Source organism: Manihot esculenta, chromosome 7, assembly GCF_001659605.2.
Source record: "Manihot esculenta cultivar AM560-2 chromosome 7, M.esculenta_v8, whole genome shotgun sequence".
In the NCBI taxonomy this organism is placed as follows: domain Eukaryota; kingdom Viridiplantae; phylum Streptophyta; class Magnoliopsida; order Malpighiales; family Euphorbiaceae; genus Manihot; species Manihot esculenta.
Window position 1 is genome coordinate 32,375,763 of NC_035167.2, and position 17,948 is coordinate 32,393,710.

The window sequence follows — 17,948 nt, forward strand, 5'->3', positions numbered from 1 at the left end:
ATATCAATAAATATATAATTGTGCATGTTTGTTGAATGCCTATCTACTATCTTGAAAATATTGTCATTGTGATTACATCAACTACTTTTTGACCAAAATTAGAGTAAATTGGAGAAAAATATGACTAAGTCTTCATTATATCGGTGACTTACCTAACTGATAAATACAACCAAACATAATTTACACCAATGAATAAAGACCTTTTTGAACAATTCACAGTCTGCTAGCATACAGATAATCCAGAGAAATGAAAATGAAAGTTAAATAATAACATTATTATTGGAAAATAACAGGTAGATTGGAGAGAAAATAACAGGTGCGTCCACAAGTTTTAGCATATGTTAAACCTAAGTATTAAATAAAAGTTGCTAATTACTCTCCCAGCAAAAAAACTAAACCAAAAATCCCATCTCTTCCTTGCTATGCTTGCATGAAATTTCCAGCAGTTATCTCTCTCTCGCACTAGGATGGAGGTGGACTCCAAAAAACGTCATGTGGTATTTGCCCATTTAGCATCAAATTAGGAGGCAAATTGTAGACAGCCATTGAATCATGCTCGCCTGCAGCTGGCTGAGAAGATTCGCCACTCCCATCTGCAGTAGTATTGCTATTATTATTAGTCCCTGAATTCACTTGCTGCTGCAATTGTGATCCTTCATGCTCTTGTTCCTCCAGCGGTAATCTCTCAAAAGTAGCATTACTAAATGTTGCCGCAATCACCATCACCGGTCCTGCTGCCACCAGCGCCCCCGCCACCGTTCCTCCAACCACCTGCCCTTGCTCTCCAGCCAAATACACAGTCAGCCTCGTTGCTCCTGGAGGTGAAGGAGCAGGAAGAAATGAACCTGATAACGATAAAATCTCGAATCTTCCATGCAGATTGATTACTCCACTAGGTACTGCAGGTTGCCCAAGAGTGACATTAGTCACTATGCCACTTCCGCTTAGTATCGAAACTCCACGGTGGCGGCGTTGTGCAAAAGTGGCGATGCTTTCTGTGATGTCACTACCAGAGCCGATTTCCAGGACATGGCTGCAAAGACAACTAGAACTTTCTTTGGTGATGACTACAGGCGGTTTTGGTCTGTTTTTGGAACCCGGTGGCCGGCCTCTTGGCCTGCGAGAGGAGCTTCCGTTACCTGGTTCAATGGGACCAATAGCTGCATTAAGGTCTTCAGATTCTTGGTGGTTGTAGTCTTTGCTGTCTTCCTGTTCTTCCTTGTCTTGGTTCCGAGTCCGGGTGGAGGTAGCGGTGGAGGCGGTCCCAGCACCGTCTTCCTCTAGGTTTCTCAGGTGAAGAGATGGAGCTGGGGATATTGCGTCGACATCTCTCATGGCAAAATTTCCAGTCCACCAGCGATTCGCCATGTTTGATTCTTAACAAAAGAACCCAGGACGGCCCTTAAAAAGAAAAGGAGAAAATTCAAGAACTCAAGAACAATGGAATTAAAGTCTTCTTTGTATCGTCACTATTTGTTGTTCTCCGTCTCACTCCATCTGTACCTTGCTGAATCAGAAACTGACAAGAACACAACAGTGGAAGAAGGACGAGTGTATCGCTTATATTATCAATCTTTGTTTGTTTGTATAGCTGCAGGTTGAAGAAATCAAAGAACCCAAATCTAAATATAGATATGTAGAAATTCAAAACCTTATCTTTCTTCCATACCCAAAATAATCAACCAATCCCAGCTAGCTACTAGCTATCCATATCTTGCATGAATCAGACATTAGACATATGGGTTTCTTTTGTTTTGCATGAAAATCAAAACCATGAACGTCAGCTTGCAAATTCAGAAAAAAAAAAATCAATCAGATCCAACAACTTAACAACAAACACACAATTCCCTCATCAACCCATTAACTCATATAGATCTAAGCCCAATCAACTTCAAATCAAACCGAAATATATGCGAAATTCTGATAACTCCCGATTAAAGGACATGGAAATTAAAGATGACGGCTACGAAACTCACCTGCTACACGAATGCCATAGTGCAAGCTTTTGGTCAAAGAAGAAAAGCTCTGAATAGAATCGGCTGATTACGGCAAGGCAAAATAGCTTCTGTTCCAGACAGGGGTCCTCCGGATTTTCAGTTGGCAACCTTTGCCAGTTGTGGGCGTACGTTAAAGAACAGCTAGCGTACGATAAGGATTCGTGTTATGCATATGAAAGCGGCTGCGCAAAGGGTGGTTTTAGGTGGTCTACTATGGTGCAATGCTTTTGTTCTCTATAAGTTTCAAGTTTCAACCTCTCAGTAGAATGAGCCTCTTGAGTAATTATTTCCGGATACATAGACTTGAGCTTACTGCCTTTTTTGTTAGCAGTGGGGCTATGGAGCTGTAATTTATTTATTTATTTAAAAAAATATTAATTAAATTTATATAAATAATCATTTAATTCTAATTTATTATATATTTTTTTTGAATCAATTAATTAATTATATATTAAAAATACTTTATTTTTATTTATTTAATTTTTAATTTAGTGGAGCATAAGTAAAATTTAAAATTTTAATTTAATATATTTTTGTAAAATAATTGATTAATAAAAAATTTATATAAATTTATAAATAAGAATACAAAGTCTTTTGTAAAACTTAACTTATTTTTTAATATATTATTCATAAAATAATTACTTTAGAAAATAAATATTATTTTATGTAAATTTATTAAACAAAATATAATAAAATTTATTTTATTTTATTTTAAATTAAGTAAAATATAAAAAAATCCTCATGTCCTATATTCCTATTAGATTTATCTCGTTATCCATTAACTTCCACATCAGTCCTAACGGAGGAGCTTGCTCTGTTGCAATGGCTCTTCTCAACGTCTCACTCTGCACCAAAATCCCACCAAAACCCCCTCTCTCCTTCTCCTCCACTAAACCTCTCTTCCTTTCTCTTTCCCGCTCTTCTCTCAAATCCCAAGTAATGCAACCCATCAATGCTCTGTTTTTTTTCCTTTCTTATCCAAATTCGCTCACATATCATTCCCATCTGTTTAACAGGTTGCTGTTAGCAAGCATCTGCTAGAAGATTTGGCTAAAACAAGCTTGCTTGCTGCCCTTTCTGCTTCTCTCTTCTTTATTGATCCCGCACTCGCATTTAAGGTAGAATTGAAATTGTTTGATTGATTTCCTTAATTGTTAATTCGTTCTGTGTAATCGTCCTCTGTTTTGCTGATTATAAACTGTTGAAAATGAGAGAATTTTGAATTCTTTATGCTCTTTTTTATTAATGAGTTTAACTGATTTGTTTGGCAATTTGGGTTTCTGGGAAGGGTGGAGGCCCTTATGGTGCTGAAGTGACGAGGGGCCAAGATCTCACAGGCAGGGATTTTAGTGGAAAGAATTTAATTAAACAAGATTTTAAGACGGTATGATTTGATTGGGATATGGGTTTTATTTCTCTCATGACTTTGTGTTTGATGTTTAATAAAATTTTCATTCCCTACTTTTTATGCCATGGCTTCATTTTCAGTCCATATTACGACAAGCCAATTTCAAAGGAGCAAAGTTGTTGGGAGCTAGTTTCTTTGATGCTGATTTAACAGGTTTTTACCCTTGCCGAGTCCTTGTTTTTTAAGGGTGTCTGATTTTTATGAGAACCTTTATGCATCACTCTGAAATTGGAGGGTTTGCTGTAGCAATATAGAAGTTATTTAACTTCCCAATTAACATTAATGAAGCTATGAGCTCTAATGAAGCTGGTTTGGCAAGTTCAAGATAGGGTGGTGGCTGGATTTGGGGAAAAAAGTGTTTTGAGTTTTTTTTTTTTTTTTTTTTTGGGGGGGGGGGTGAAAATGCTGATGAAAACAAGTGGATTTGCAGGTTACCAAATGAATTTGTTTTGATAAAAAGAAAATTGCTACACGTGACATATGGCAATTTTTACTAATAAATTGTTTTAGTAGTCAAGTAATGAAGTTTTTCCCCATGTTTTCTTCTAGGAAAAAACCCAGTTATTCAGCAAAAAGAGCTGGATTTTGTTTATGGGTTTCCTTTCACTTGACTGCTATTAATTGGTGCCTGCTATTAATTCAGCAAAAACCCAGTTATTCAGCAAAAAGTTCTTGAAGCTTCCTTTTTGGAACTGAAGTTCGCACCCAAATTCATTGAGACATGTATAATGTACATTTGTATCGTCACCCAATGTCATGCTTTTATTTTTATATATGTAATCCAAGTGGGTTCTTTTTATATATGGGCATTGTTGAACTGAAGAATCAGTAGAAGTTCTTCATTGCATTGCATTGCAATAGAATAACGACTTACATTATATATAGTTTACATATATAGGATCGATGACAAGTAACTACTATGTATGGTAACAGATTATATCTGTTGTGGAGCGGCTAGAGTTGGTCACCATTGATTTGTGAGCCACAGGTTTTGATAAAAATGGGACTTTAGGATGGTAACTCAATTAGACAGATGGTCATGTTTTCACCCTTTGAATGTTGATGCTATGCTGGAGTAGAGTCCTGCAATCTGCATCTCAATTGTTTATATCCCTTGTTTTCTAAAATTTTAGTGGAATCCAATTGATACTAATTCGCTTTAATATGTAGTTGTGCAAAACCCAATTTCATGGGGAAACAGAGAACAGAAACCTTTTTTTCTTTGAAGTTTAACGCTAGCATCATATGTCTGAAACAAAATGTTGCACAATGTGGTTAGACAATGTTTCATTTTTCTAAGCTTGTTGATCACAACTTGTTAAATTTATCAAGTGTCTTGGTAGACCAGTCCCTCAATGTCTTTCTTCTCCTTCCCTTTTTGTTTATCTGGGTTCGTAATACAGGCGCTGATCTTTCTGATGCTGACCTTAGAGGTGCTGATTTTTCATTGGCAAATGTGACAAAGGTGATATTTTTACGCAGCTTCTCAAATAGCTAGGTTTCTAAATCCCAACAACACGATTGAATGCAGTTCATTTAAATGTACATAATGAATGAAGTAAAGAGTAAAAATGGCTATTTTCTAGATTAGCATTCCACTTAAATATTGTTTAGAGATTGAATTTTGAAATGTCAATGATCTAGCACTTCTCTACGTATCGCCATCAAACTCGACTGCACCATGTATTGCAATTTGCATGCACATGTAATTATTAGATAGTGCTAATCTGCAGATTTATTGCATCAAAATTGTTTTGGTGAAGCTTAGCCAATTGGCATCTCTTGTAGTTTGAACTTTCTAAAACTGGTATCTCATGATACAAATTGCAAGTGATGTCCTAATGCATGACTTTACTTCTTTCTGCAGGCAAATTTGAGCAATGCAAACTTAGAAGGTGCACTTGCTACTGGAAATACATCTTTTAGGGGTTCGAACATAACTGGAGCAGGTATGCTGAAAAACTAATTTTTGGTTAAAATACCAAGAATTTTTCATGTAGCTCCTAACTTCAAAAGCCAATTTTATGTTTCTTCTTGATGCAAAATATTAAATATGGAGCATGACTTAGCTTGTCCTTCAGATAATTTGAGTTTTTTTTTTTGTTTGGAAATATTGAATCTGCTAGCCAACCGATAGAAACTAGGTCAGCTACAAACGTTATGCATTTGTACAATTCTTTCTATCACATGCTAGGAGCTAAAGCATCATGTTAGAGATTGCACATGAAAGGAAGAGTTGAACTTCCATTTGCATCTCAATGAACCCAGAAATGTTACTATCCGTGTTACAAATATGACATATAGAGACTCTCTTATCTTATGTTTGGTGTGCCCTAAGGCAATGTAATGCAATCAAATTATCTATTAAGTCTCTATGGATATTTTGATTTCGTTATGTTGCATTATGGTGTATCAAACATAGCTTCAGACTTGTCACCTACGCTGCATGGTACGTACACTTTCCTTGAGATTTTGGTAGCAACGTGGTGAGGGTGAAAATTAATCAAACGAATTACTCGAAGGAACTGATCATGGTTTTTGGAGTAATCCCAAATTGATTCAAGCCTTCAATAGTTTATTGACATTTTTATGTGTTCAGATTTCACAGATGTGCCCTTGCGAGATGATCAAAGGGAATACCTGTGCAAAGTTGCAGATGGGTATGTATGCATATGTAGTTATTTGTTTTAACAGAATTGTGTATTTATATGAATAAATCCACAGAAAATAACGAATTTCTTCTCCAGAGTGAATCCAACAACTGGAAATGCAACTCGTGATACATTGCTTTGCAGCTAAGTTGTTTTTTCAAGTATAGGGAAGAGGCATCATTTACAACAGCTGCAATTTTCAGGAGAGCTAAGGTTTGTAAAAGTTTGTGTGTTGCAAGTAAATATATATTATAATGACCAGTAGTAATGCAACGAATTAATCCTCTGAGAATTTATGAAAATTCAATTCTATTAATTTATTTTTAAAAAATTCTCTTGTAAATGAGATGATATTTTTGTCACCTTTCTGTGTCATGTTCAATCCATAATCTATATTTCTTTCTGTTACTCAGAAATTTTAATGATGAATTTTGTAGGTTACTACACTTTTTTTGGCTAAATGTTCAATTCACTCTAGCAGAAATTAAATATAAACTAGTTATTTGTCCGCAAGGTATCAAAATATTTTAAATATTTTAAATATTTATTATATAAAATAGTATAAAGTTATTTTATAAAATAATATATTTTTTTATATAAATTCACCCACTTATCAAGATGAGTAAAATATTATTTTCTCTTTTATATGTAGATCTCTTTTATATTTAGATTTTAAATTCGAAATTATTGACTATAGAAAATATATCATAACATTTTATTTTATTCATTGAAATTTAAAATAATATAAAAAAAATTATTAATTAAATATGTAAACAATTACGATCAAAATAAAAAAATAGTTTGAAGCAGAATTAGAAATTCAATTAATATGTACGATATTAAAATAAAAAATTTAAAACTTTCAAATATTAATCAATACAAAATTATGTATCAACAAATTTAATTATATTAAAGGAAATTAAAAATTTTAGTACTTATTATTCTATATTATTAATATCAATAACATATTTCATTTAAAAAATTATATTTTTAGAAAAATAAAATTTACTAAGAGAAAAATAATGATGGATAGCAGTGGCGGTTAGCGGTGGAGGAGAAGAATCACTTGAATAAAAAAAATCTCAATATTTAAATAATTCTCATCCAAAATGATTGAGTTGGCTGGCAAGAGTTATGCAGCTGAGCATTCCACCCTAAATACAGAAAGAACAATAAAAGTATTTTCAAAATACGATACAATTAAAAATAAAAAAGATAAAGTTAACATCAAGGAGATTATGCTGGTAGGCTTCATGTAGAATGAATATATAAATGTTACATTTTGATAGAGATTAAAATTATCACAATCACTAATATAATAAAATATAATAATTTAAATTTAGAGTATTATAAATCTTAGTTTTTATTATATTTTAATTATTTATGTTTATTTATCTTTTGTATAAATTAAATAAAATTTTAATTTGATAATATTATGTAATTAGTTTTATTAATTCTTTAATTGTATTATTTTATACTTTATCATAATTAATATTTTTTTATAATAATTTTAATCGATTATATATATTTATTTTATATAATTATTTATATTAGAAGAATAAAAATGCATAATATTTGTTAATTAAATTATATTAGATATATATATATATATATATATATATATATATTGATAATAATTAATAATGAAAATTAATTGTGAATTTAGCAAACTCTCATATATTTATTATTATTTAATAAAAAATAAAATATATATAATATCAATTAATTAATAATATTGATTATATATTTTTTAAATTTATTTATTACTAAAATATTAAAATAAAATAGGTACCTTTTATTGCTTAAAGACAATAATGAAAATTAATCCTATAAGGTACTAAAATATAAACACGTGAATTCAACGTAAGTTAAATGCAAATATATTTTTAATATTATATTTATAATTAAAATATAAAAATACAATAATGTTTCTAATAATGTAATGCAATAAAATTTTTATTACCATATCAATAATATATTACATTAAAAAATAATAAAAAATTAAAAATCATATATTAACAGTGATAATAAAAATAATAAATTACATTTAATATATATATTAATTATTATTTTATATAGAAAAAATTTAAAGTATATAAAAAATTATAAATTTATAGCATATAATATAAATATATAAAATTAATTATGCATTTAAAAAATTTTCATATATTTATTATTATTCATACGAGAGATAAAATATATGTAATATTGATTAATTAATAATGTTGATTATAATTTTTTTAATTTATTTATTATTAAAATATTAAAATAAAATAGGAACCTTTTATTGGTTAAAAGACAATAATAAAAATTAATCATAAAAAGTACTAAAATATAAACACGTGAATTCAACGTAAGTTAAATGAAAATATAATATAAGAATGAAATATAAATATAAAATATAAAATATGAATAAGGGAACATGGATATATAAATAAATTAAATATAAGGAGAGGAAAAATAAAAGAAAAAAAAGTTATAAATTTTATAAATATTATACATATTAAAATAAAATATGTACTTTTATTATAGAATTAAAATCTGAAATTTCTCAAATGTATTCAGATACACTTACTACATTTCAGATACACTTATTACCGGACTAAGTATAGTGGATTAAATATCAAAAATAATTATTTTTATACAGTATCATATTCCTATCATGTGTTAGGATAATTACTTTTATTTGAATTTATATTTCCATTATATAATATTTGTATTTTTATATCTAGATGTAGATATATTATATAAAATTATGTATAAAAATAATTTTAACTCTTCAGTTTGATTATTAATAAAAAATTAAAATAATATAAATAAATTTAATTTAAAATGATCAAATATCTTTTATTTAATTCAATACAATCAAGAATTATATACACTCAACGTGGCCCACTTCAAAAAATTCTGCCACAACCAAAAGTGCTAATTAGTTCAACTAAGTTTTATGATTACAAATCAATTAAATGTCATTCTTTTCACCTCTCTCAGTTCAGCTTGATTAGTTTCGATCCAGATTCAAATTTTACATCTCCAAACTAAAGTCCATTGATCCTATTTTCTTATATTGATAGGACTAAAAAAAAAAAAATCCGACACTAATAGTTTCAGCAACGAATTTTTAATAAATCATAATCTATTAATTTTTTCGATGAATTTCCAGTTTTGTTGGAAACATTAACAATGGATTAATATCAGAAAATTTATCAACAAATTATTATCCGTCATCATTCTGTGATTTCCATTATAATTTTTTCAGAAATTAATTACTAAGTATAGTAACAGCCCATATTCATCGCAATCATCTACGAATACATAAAAAAATTGATGTATTTTCAACAATGTTCATTATAAATTTTGTCGCAAAATTAATATAACTTATGAGTTTATCTTCCTTTCTCGATCTTTCTATATCTTTTTTGTATCACAAATCATAAGGAAATAAACGAGAGGGAGTTATAGGATGCACTAATTTCACAAAGCACATGATAGGAATATGATACTGTATAAAAATACGCAGTTTCCTAAGAAAAGGAAAAGGCATTATGTTCTCACTTTCATATTTTTCCTACGTCATTATTGTAAAAATTGGCTATTTACATTAACTATAAATATTAAAGAGCCGATCATCTACCTTTCAGTAGTAATAGTTTCCCAAGGCCTGCATTTTCTAATTCTAATATGCATAGTGCTCTCCCTCAGGCTTTCTCCAAGCTCACAACACTGTCTTCGCCTTGCCTGATCCTATAATCACGTCCCACAGAAAAAAAAAATGATATAAGGGATGCTCATGCAGCTCTATGATCAACATCAACCATAATGCTAATGTGTGTATCAGCATGAACACTTGTGAACATGCATGCACATGCATCGACCCAAATTGAGATACAGAAATATAGAGACTGACCTTAGTCCAGTATTCTGGGTCTAATTTCAGCGCTGATACAATGACTCTCTGCAATGATCTTGCTTCTTCATAGTCTGTTCTGTTACACATCTTCTCTGGCCTGGGCTCAAGCCTCTCGTAACTAGTGAGGGACCCAGTCTCGCCCACTTTCTTGGCCTGATTCAGCATGAAAAGAACAGGATGCTCACATGGGTTGGACTTAAGGGGTTGGGTATTGAATGTGAATGGTCCATCACTCTCAGTCCTCCATGTTTTGAATGTCTGCAATGGCGTTTGCAGGTTATTGGCTGGCAATAAGAAGGGGTAGAGCTGAACAGAGTAGCCCCATGCCACTGATATTGACCATTTGCGCTTGTAGTCATAGCAGAAGCTTTGTTGAAGGATTCGGGGTGGGTCTAGCCGGTATGCAAGACCAAGAGTCCAGAGGGAGTCGGCTTGGGTCTTGTATGGGAACAGTGAATCCACATAATCAAGGTGATGGAGGGACACTAATGGAGCTAATGGGTGTGCTGCCAGAAGACCATATGCATTCCCTTTAATATCAAACTGCAGGATTTAAAACATCAATCAGTCCAATATACAATCACAAAATTAAGATTCCTTGACTTCCAAAAGATAACCTTTTTAACTAGTTATGAATCTCTTACATCTTCTTTGATACTCATTGATTTATGATGTAACGAATCATTGAAACGACATCAAACTACAGCTGTTTCAGAAATTAACAGAAGAAAATAGACCCACATTGTGGAAGGGCAATAAAGCCCATGTGTCCACATCAGGACACAATCATGTGTTGAGATCTTGGAAAGAAATACTTTTTGTCATACTCTAATCACTGCCTACTAATTCTTTTTACTCTTTTCCTTATGGTAAATCAAAAAGTAAAGAATCCCAATTCCACGTAGCTACCACAGATGCAAAAAAATATAGGACAGAGTCTAAGAAAACTACGTGCTTATATATGAAAATGTATGTAATCAATAAAATAAAAAAAAGTTTTTACATAATTTCAGGGATAATTAATGATTGAAAAGTTAATGCTCGTATTTTTTTAACCTCCCCCAAGAATATATCTGGGTGGGTGAAGCACCCAAAGAAACTTTACTTTAGCTGTCCACACTAACAGTATGGGAACCTGCTTTTATTAAAAGTATGTGGGCAAAACAGTAATAGGAAAAAGGGCTAAGGGCAGCACACATTGTCGCAAAATTTAAATGTTTGTGTTGGTACATTATCTTCCCTTTTCACGAGATTAGCCATATGGTCCTCTTCTACGGATGAGTAGACAAAGAGACACACTGTTCAGAGTGCCACTTGCATTGCTCCTCCAAATATTTTTCTGGTAAATGGCAGAACAGAAACCTCTCTAGCAAAAGTAATCAGCATTCTTGAAAAATGCAATGTACAGTTTGAAGTGGGTATTTGTGCAAATAAATAAAAAGCAGTGCTAATAAAAACGAAATTAAATAAAACTATTTCGAATGAATTAATGGTAAAAACAAGAACCAGCATTATGTTTATTGGGATGATAAGAAAAAAAAGGGGAAAAAAGAGAGAAAAAAAAAAAAAAAGAAGAAGAAGAAGCAGACACAGGATAGGTCTCCATGTCCCAAAAGGACCTGAATCATTATTTTCTAAAAATTTCATAAAGATTTTGGTCCAATGCCTTGTTGCCACATGCCTAACAGTTCTGGTTTTCCAAGTACATAGTGACGGTAAGCAGCATCTGGTTACCTTATATTAATTAATTAATTAGTGTCAGCTAATGATTTTTAAATGGATTTAATTATTCTCGTATGTTAATTAATTAATTTATTAAAAACATTCCTAAAATTTATATGATTAATGTACACGTGGCAAAGACCCATAGAACCGTCAAACACAGTTGAGATGAGAGGTAGAAATCTTTGGACTTAACACCTCAACCTAAACGAACAATGAATCTGCCACGTGTAAAAAAACCACTAACTACCCTAAGCAAAACACCGAAACAAACAAATTTATTCAAAAAAAAAAAAAAACACCGAAACAAACGTACCTGGTGGAAACCTTGTTCTCTTGTAAGCGGCACACCGATTTCACTGATACACGCCCAGATCCTTTGATCAGAGCCGTAGAAATAAAAGTACCGATCAAGACAACCGTCCAATATGTTGACCAATTTCTCAGCCAATGCATAGCTTATCGCGAATCCTCCACCGCCAAAAGCCATATCATACGAGTGCATCTCATCTTGCTCCACGCTTTCAGAATTCCCTCCAATGTACCACATCTCATTGTGATCATGTTTCGCTAACACCGAAACTAAGTTCTCTGTGAAATACACCGTATCATCGTCTCCCATCACGAACCACCTCACGTCGGGCACATTCAATTTAAAGCTATCGCTTATAATCCTCGCGATCCTCACCGCCGATCTCGAGCTCGAGAATCTGAACTGAGTCCATCCCGGAGACGAAATCCGATACGGTATCACCGATATATCCGAGTCGTTATAGTTGTCCCCGGGAATTTCGTCGAGCCAGACGAAACCTCGGGTTTTATTTGCGTCCCACCAGAGAGAGTTGTAGTGGCAGCGATCTTTCCATGTCTCGGCTGATCCGCCAATGCCGAAGAGGATGTGGGAGATGTTAGTGGGTCCGGATTCGAGATTGAGCTTGGTTTCGGGTTCTGGTGCTCTACGTTTTGGCGCGGGGAAACGAAGCGAGGGGGTTAGGGGGGAGAAGGCCGTGTAGAGGACGAGCGAGATTGAGGTGACGAGAAAGGAGATCATGCAAATTCTCGAGAAAATCTCGCACGGTTTATCGAGAATAGAGATAAATTTTAGCGTTTTGACCGGATCGTGACTCGCTGGCAAACGAACCTGACTCATTTCCCTCTTCTGATGAAAATTTATGAGCTCCCTAGCTATGGAGTTCTTAATTAATATAACAACACCTGATCAGAAAAATATATTTCCGAGCATCAGAAAGATTCTAATTCATGAGTGTGCCTCTGACGGCCAGAAAAACTCTTCAATAAATTACCAATGGTCGCCAGGATTCTGGGCTCCTAAGCTTCCTCTAAAGCCTAAGAAAACCATAAACGAAATGGGAACAAGAAACCCCTAATAAATTACCAATGGTCGCAGGAAAAAGCGTTCGTTTACGTCCTAAGATGAACCTCAAAGCTTCGTCGATGATGTTATCAACGAAAAGGGAAAATAATTATTTTAGAAAGTACCGATGACTGCAGAAAATCTTTTCATCCGAGTACAAACTCTGAGGAGCAGAAAGATGGGAAGATTTTCTGAATTTCGTACAATGATCAACCCATAAAATTGGAGAATTCCATGATGAATATGAATTGATGAAGCTCCCCGCTCTAACAAGACATGTTTTTATTGAAAACCCTCCACACCGGCCTATCTGACAATTTTGGGTGGTATGCAAATTTTTGTGGCGTCGAATCTCTCCTGTATGTGAAGAAGGAGAGCTCTTTTGAACATGTCCCTAGTTTGGGGGTTGCTCTCAGCTTTTTTCGGTGGAAACAAAGAGAGAGAGAGAGGGTGGTACGTACAAAACAATGTTGAGACGAAGGGAAGCGAGAATTATTGTGAAGGAAAAAAGAAAAGGTGGAAATTATATAGTTAAATTTCAGCTCACAAACTTATATAGAATTTAATTATTAGAATTTATTTGAAATTAATTTTTTTTACCAATGTAATAGCAAATTGCATTTAAAAAGTACATTAGGCTACATCGAAATAATTGAAGATAAAAAACCTAAGTCCAGTACAAAAAATACACCATGCTAATTTAGAAAGATCCAACCCAAAAGCTCAATTGGTCTGAAAAAGCAACCTAGATGGATTGCACCTAGAGGACCAATAAAATTCTCCAGAATCAAGCCATTTACCAAAGCCACCATTCATCGCACTAACGCAACCAATGAACAATCGACAACATCATAAAGAAAGACCATCGACTCTAAAGCCATTCGGCCACCCACAACGAAGTAATCAACCCGAAGAATGGCCGAGAGATAAGCTGCCTAAGAACTGAACGCAAAAACACAGCCATGCAAACTCAAATAAGCACCTTGCAGCTGATTGTATTTATTAGTATTTTCAATATATTATAATTAAAAAAGCTAAGCGAAGTTCCGGTGATTATTTCCGGTGCTTATTATCACCGTTCCTGCCATATTTCTATGAAATTTAATAAAATAAAAAATAAACAAAAATTTATTCACACAAATAAAAATACAAAGTAAAATCGATTGTAAAATTTTTATTTCATATAAAAAAATATAATTCTTTTTATTTATAAATATTTTTTTATTATTAGACGTGTAAAGGATAAATAAAAAAAGCAAAATTCAATTTAAATTCATCAATTTACTCTCTCTTTGTGCATGCGAATAAATTCATCAGCAGGTCATCATGCACTAAATTCTTCGAGTCATCGTGCACCTCAATATTTCTATAATAATAAATGAAAATATAATTTTTTTTATGCTTATTTGTTTAATTATTTTGATTTATGATAGGTTAGTATTTTTTATATTAAAACAATATAATATCGTAATATAATATCTGATATTAGTAATATATATTTAAATAAATATAATATTCCTACAGAATTTGAATTAATAAAAAAATTATATACAATTATAAATAGAGAATCTGAATTACTTTTAACTTCTCTATCTTTTTTGTGTTCTGCTGAATTATAGTAAATTACTGAATTATATTAAAAAATTTACTGTTTTAATTCTAAATTTCTTCGGACGAATCTGAGAGTTACCAAATAATTCTCGAGAATAATACAACACTAACTCATATTACGTTTTTCTATTTCCATTTATAATAAAACTCATAAAATAAAAATACAGCAGAACAAATACAAAATAAAAAAAAATCATATACACAGCTCAACACCTTCTAACTAGGGGTGAGCATTCGGTTGGTTCAGTTTTGAACCGAACCGAACTGAATAAACCGAAAACCGAAATTTTAGTGTTTATAAAAACCGAACCGAACCGATTTTGGTCAGAAATCGAACCGAATCGAACCGGTCTGATTCGGTTCGATTCGGTTCGGTTTGATCGGTTTCGAATTTTAATAATTTTTTATTTTTTACACTTTATTTTTAGTATTTTAAAATTTAATTAAAATATTTTAATTTTAATATAATTTAATTTCTCTATATTATTGAAAAAACATATTATTATTACTAATCGGGTCGGTTCGGTTTTTTCAATTTTTTTCTGATCAAAACCAAAACGAACCGAAATCACTAAAATTTTTAAAATTAAAAATCGAACCGAATCAAAATATATAAAAAACCGAACTAAAATTTTAAATCAATTCGGTTCGGTCAATTTTTTCGATTTGAATCGAATACTGCTCACCCTGCTTCTAACAGAAGGTAGAGGGGCTTCGTCAACAACCCCATAGTCCCTTCGCTTCACCTTCTCTCTCTTCTCTTTCTTTCTTCTTTCTAATTTATTAGAATTAATTTTCACGTAAGTTATATTATTATAATTTTTTTAATTGAAATTCATTTTATCCCATTTTTAAACTAAAAATTAGAAAAAAATAATTTTTGTACCCTATTAAAAATTTTATAATAAATTTATGAAAATTAACAATCTCGTATACCGATAAACGAAATACTTAATAAATAAAAATAAATTTATAAGTTTGGAGATTTATATAATAAAATAAAATCAAATAAAATACTAAAAAAATAAATGATATTGCAAAGATTTATGTATAAGATAGTAGTATTAATAAAATTTTAAAAGTTAGAAAACAAATTTTTTATTAAGAAGAAGTTATTCTCTTTAATTAAAAAATTACTTTTTATTACAAAATATTTGTTTGAAATTAATCCATGAAAAATTTAAAGTCATTATGTTAAAATCAACTTTAATTCTTAAAATTTTGTAGTATTTAATTATACTTAAATCAATTCCTATTAAATTCCACAACATTTAAAATGAATTTTATGAAATTTAAATAATAATATTTTTTAAATTAATCAATCATAATACAATTTTATTTTAATCACATTATTATAATAATTATTATTATGATATTTATTATTTTAATGCTCATTTTCATAATTATCAAATATTTGAATAATAATAATACATTTTAATATTTAATAATCACTATTAAAATTATCTAATACTTTAATATTATCCATTAATTAAATTTAAATATATTATCAATTAATAATCATTAATTTAATAATCTTATTCATAAATGTTGAAGATTTAAATGTATTTTAATATTCCTTCTCTTTAAAATTTAATTGTATTACGTTTCCTATATTCGAATTTGAAATTTTTTATTAACATATAAATTAGTTTAAACAATAAAATATCATCTACTTCAAAATTCAAATATAGTAGAATTATAAATATTTAAAATTATTATTTATATTATTATTTATTTTTTTAATTTTTTCTAATAATTTTATAATAATAATTTATCTAAATTTTATTTTTACTAAAATTATTATCCATCTATTTTTCTTAAATATGTTTCATATATTTACTATTTAATTTATTTTTAAAATTATCATTAAAAAATAATTTTATTAAATACATTAATTATAAAGTATATATTTTTTGAAATAGAGTAATTATAAAATATTTAAAAATAATTTAAAATAATATTTAATATGACTCAATTTAAAAATATTAAAAATAATAAAATAATATTTTTAAAATCCTTTTTTAAAATTATTCTTTTAACTCTTGAGTATTTTAACTCTCATGATACTAATTCATCATCTTTTTTAAATTATACTAATATTTAGAGTTTCAAAAAAATTAATAATATATGAATTAAATATTTAATTATCTTATCTTACTCAGGTAAATGACTAAACAATATATAATTTATTTAAAATTATAAATTCAGTTTTCATTTTCCTATCCCCTAAAAAAATATTAATAAAATAAATAATTATCAAAAAAATCTTATATTTTTAGTTTTATTATAATTTTATTTTAAACTTTTAAATTATTATTAATTTCATCCTAAAATTTATGGCGAGTGACTTGATAATTTCATTAATTTTTAAGATGATATTATATAATTAAAATAATTTTAATAAATTAAATTTTAATTGATAAAAAAATATAGGTGTAATTATATCAAAATAAAAAATACATACTTTTTTCTACCATTAACTTTTAAATTAAATATATTATATTAGCAATTTTAAAATCTTAAATTCATAAAAAAATTTTCAGGAACATAATCTTTTTTATAATTATTTAATATTTAAATATGTTATTTTAATAGTCTTATCTTAAAATTTTAATCTTAATTGATTAGTATACAAATATATATAAATTTTGAGTTTTTAAGTAATAAAATAATTGAAATAAAAAATCATATCCACTTTAAAATTTAAATATAATTATTAATATCAAAAAAAGAATTATGTTACACGTGTAAAAAAGATTAGTTATCAAAAATAAATATCATTATCTCTTTGTACATAGATCATTAATTATTATTTTTTGTAAAAAATATAAATTATGAACTAATAAATTTTAATTCAATAACTTTAAAATTATTCCTTAGAACTATACTATCACAATAGAAGCTGAATAATAAAAAACATATTATGCAAATAATTAAAATTTATTAATCAAATTTTTATTAATTGATATTAAATATAGTTTTAAATTATAACTCAGCACTCTATATGTTTTTAAATATATTAAATAGAAGCTGTCTTCTAGTCGGAATGGCCAACAGAAATCTGTGTCTGGATCAAGTCTCCTCCCCTACTTCCCTATCTCCGGTAAAAGAAAACAAAAAAGAGAATGGCGGAGTAAAAGGTGATAAGGTTATGGTGATTCTGAGCTAATTGGTGGGGTGAGTAGGATTTAGTTCAAACTGAAAAATTTACCAAACTAAATTAATTTTAAAATTCAGTTCGATTTAATTTTTAATTTTAAAAATTTTAATTATT

General features: G+C 29.8%; 3 protein-coding genes across 5 annotated transcripts; 1 reads left to right on the top strand and 2 right to left on the bottom strand.

Annotated features, from left to right (window-relative positions):
* Positions 1–248: 248 nt before the first annotated feature.
* Positions 249–2,293, bottom strand: LOC110618424 (AT-hook motif nuclear-localized protein 15). 3 transcript variants are annotated; one of them, XM_021761556.2, is made up of 2 exons: positions 1,977–2,293; positions 249–1,401 (listed from the first exon to the last, which is right to left on the bottom strand). In XM_021761556.2, exon 2 carries the CDS (start codon positions 1,366–1,368, stop codon positions 463–465), a length of 906 nt encoding a protein of 301 aa, XP_021617248.1. In that variant the 5' UTR covers positions 1,369–1,401; positions 1,977–2,293; the 3' UTR covers positions 249–462. The 3 variants fall into 3 exon arrangements, with proteins under 3 accessions (XP_021617248.1, XP_021617246.1, XP_021617245.1); XM_021761554.2 differs by having other exon boundaries at positions 249–1,519; XM_021761553.2 differs by having other exon boundaries at positions 249–1,591.
* A 462-nt stretch (positions 2,294–2,755) lies between these two features.
* Positions 2,756–6,464, top strand: LOC110618425 (thylakoid lumenal 15 kDa protein 1, chloroplastic). The gene is made up of 8 exons (XM_021761557.2): positions 2,756–2,933; positions 3,014–3,115; positions 3,286–3,381; positions 3,486–3,558; positions 4,809–4,870; positions 5,273–5,354; positions 6,005–6,065; positions 6,153–6,464. Exons 1-8 carry the CDS (start codon positions 2,820–2,822, stop codon positions 6,202–6,204), a joined length of 642 nt encoding a protein of 213 aa, XP_021617249.1. The 5' UTR covers positions 2,756–2,819; the 3' UTR covers positions 6,205–6,464.
* A 603-nt stretch (positions 6,465–7,067) lies between these two features.
* LOC110618801 lies at positions 7,068–13,577 on the bottom strand. Its single transcript, XM_021762044.2, has 4 exons — positions 12,005–13,577; positions 9,964–10,509; positions 9,691–9,800; positions 7,068–7,210 (listed from the first exon to the last, which is right to left on the bottom strand). Exons 1-4 carry the CDS (start codon positions 12,836–12,838, stop codon positions 7,189–7,191), a joined length of 1,512 nt encoding a protein of 503 aa, XP_021617736.1. The 5' UTR covers positions 12,839–13,577; the 3' UTR covers positions 7,068–7,188.
* Positions 13,578–17,948: the final 4,371 nt, after the last annotated feature.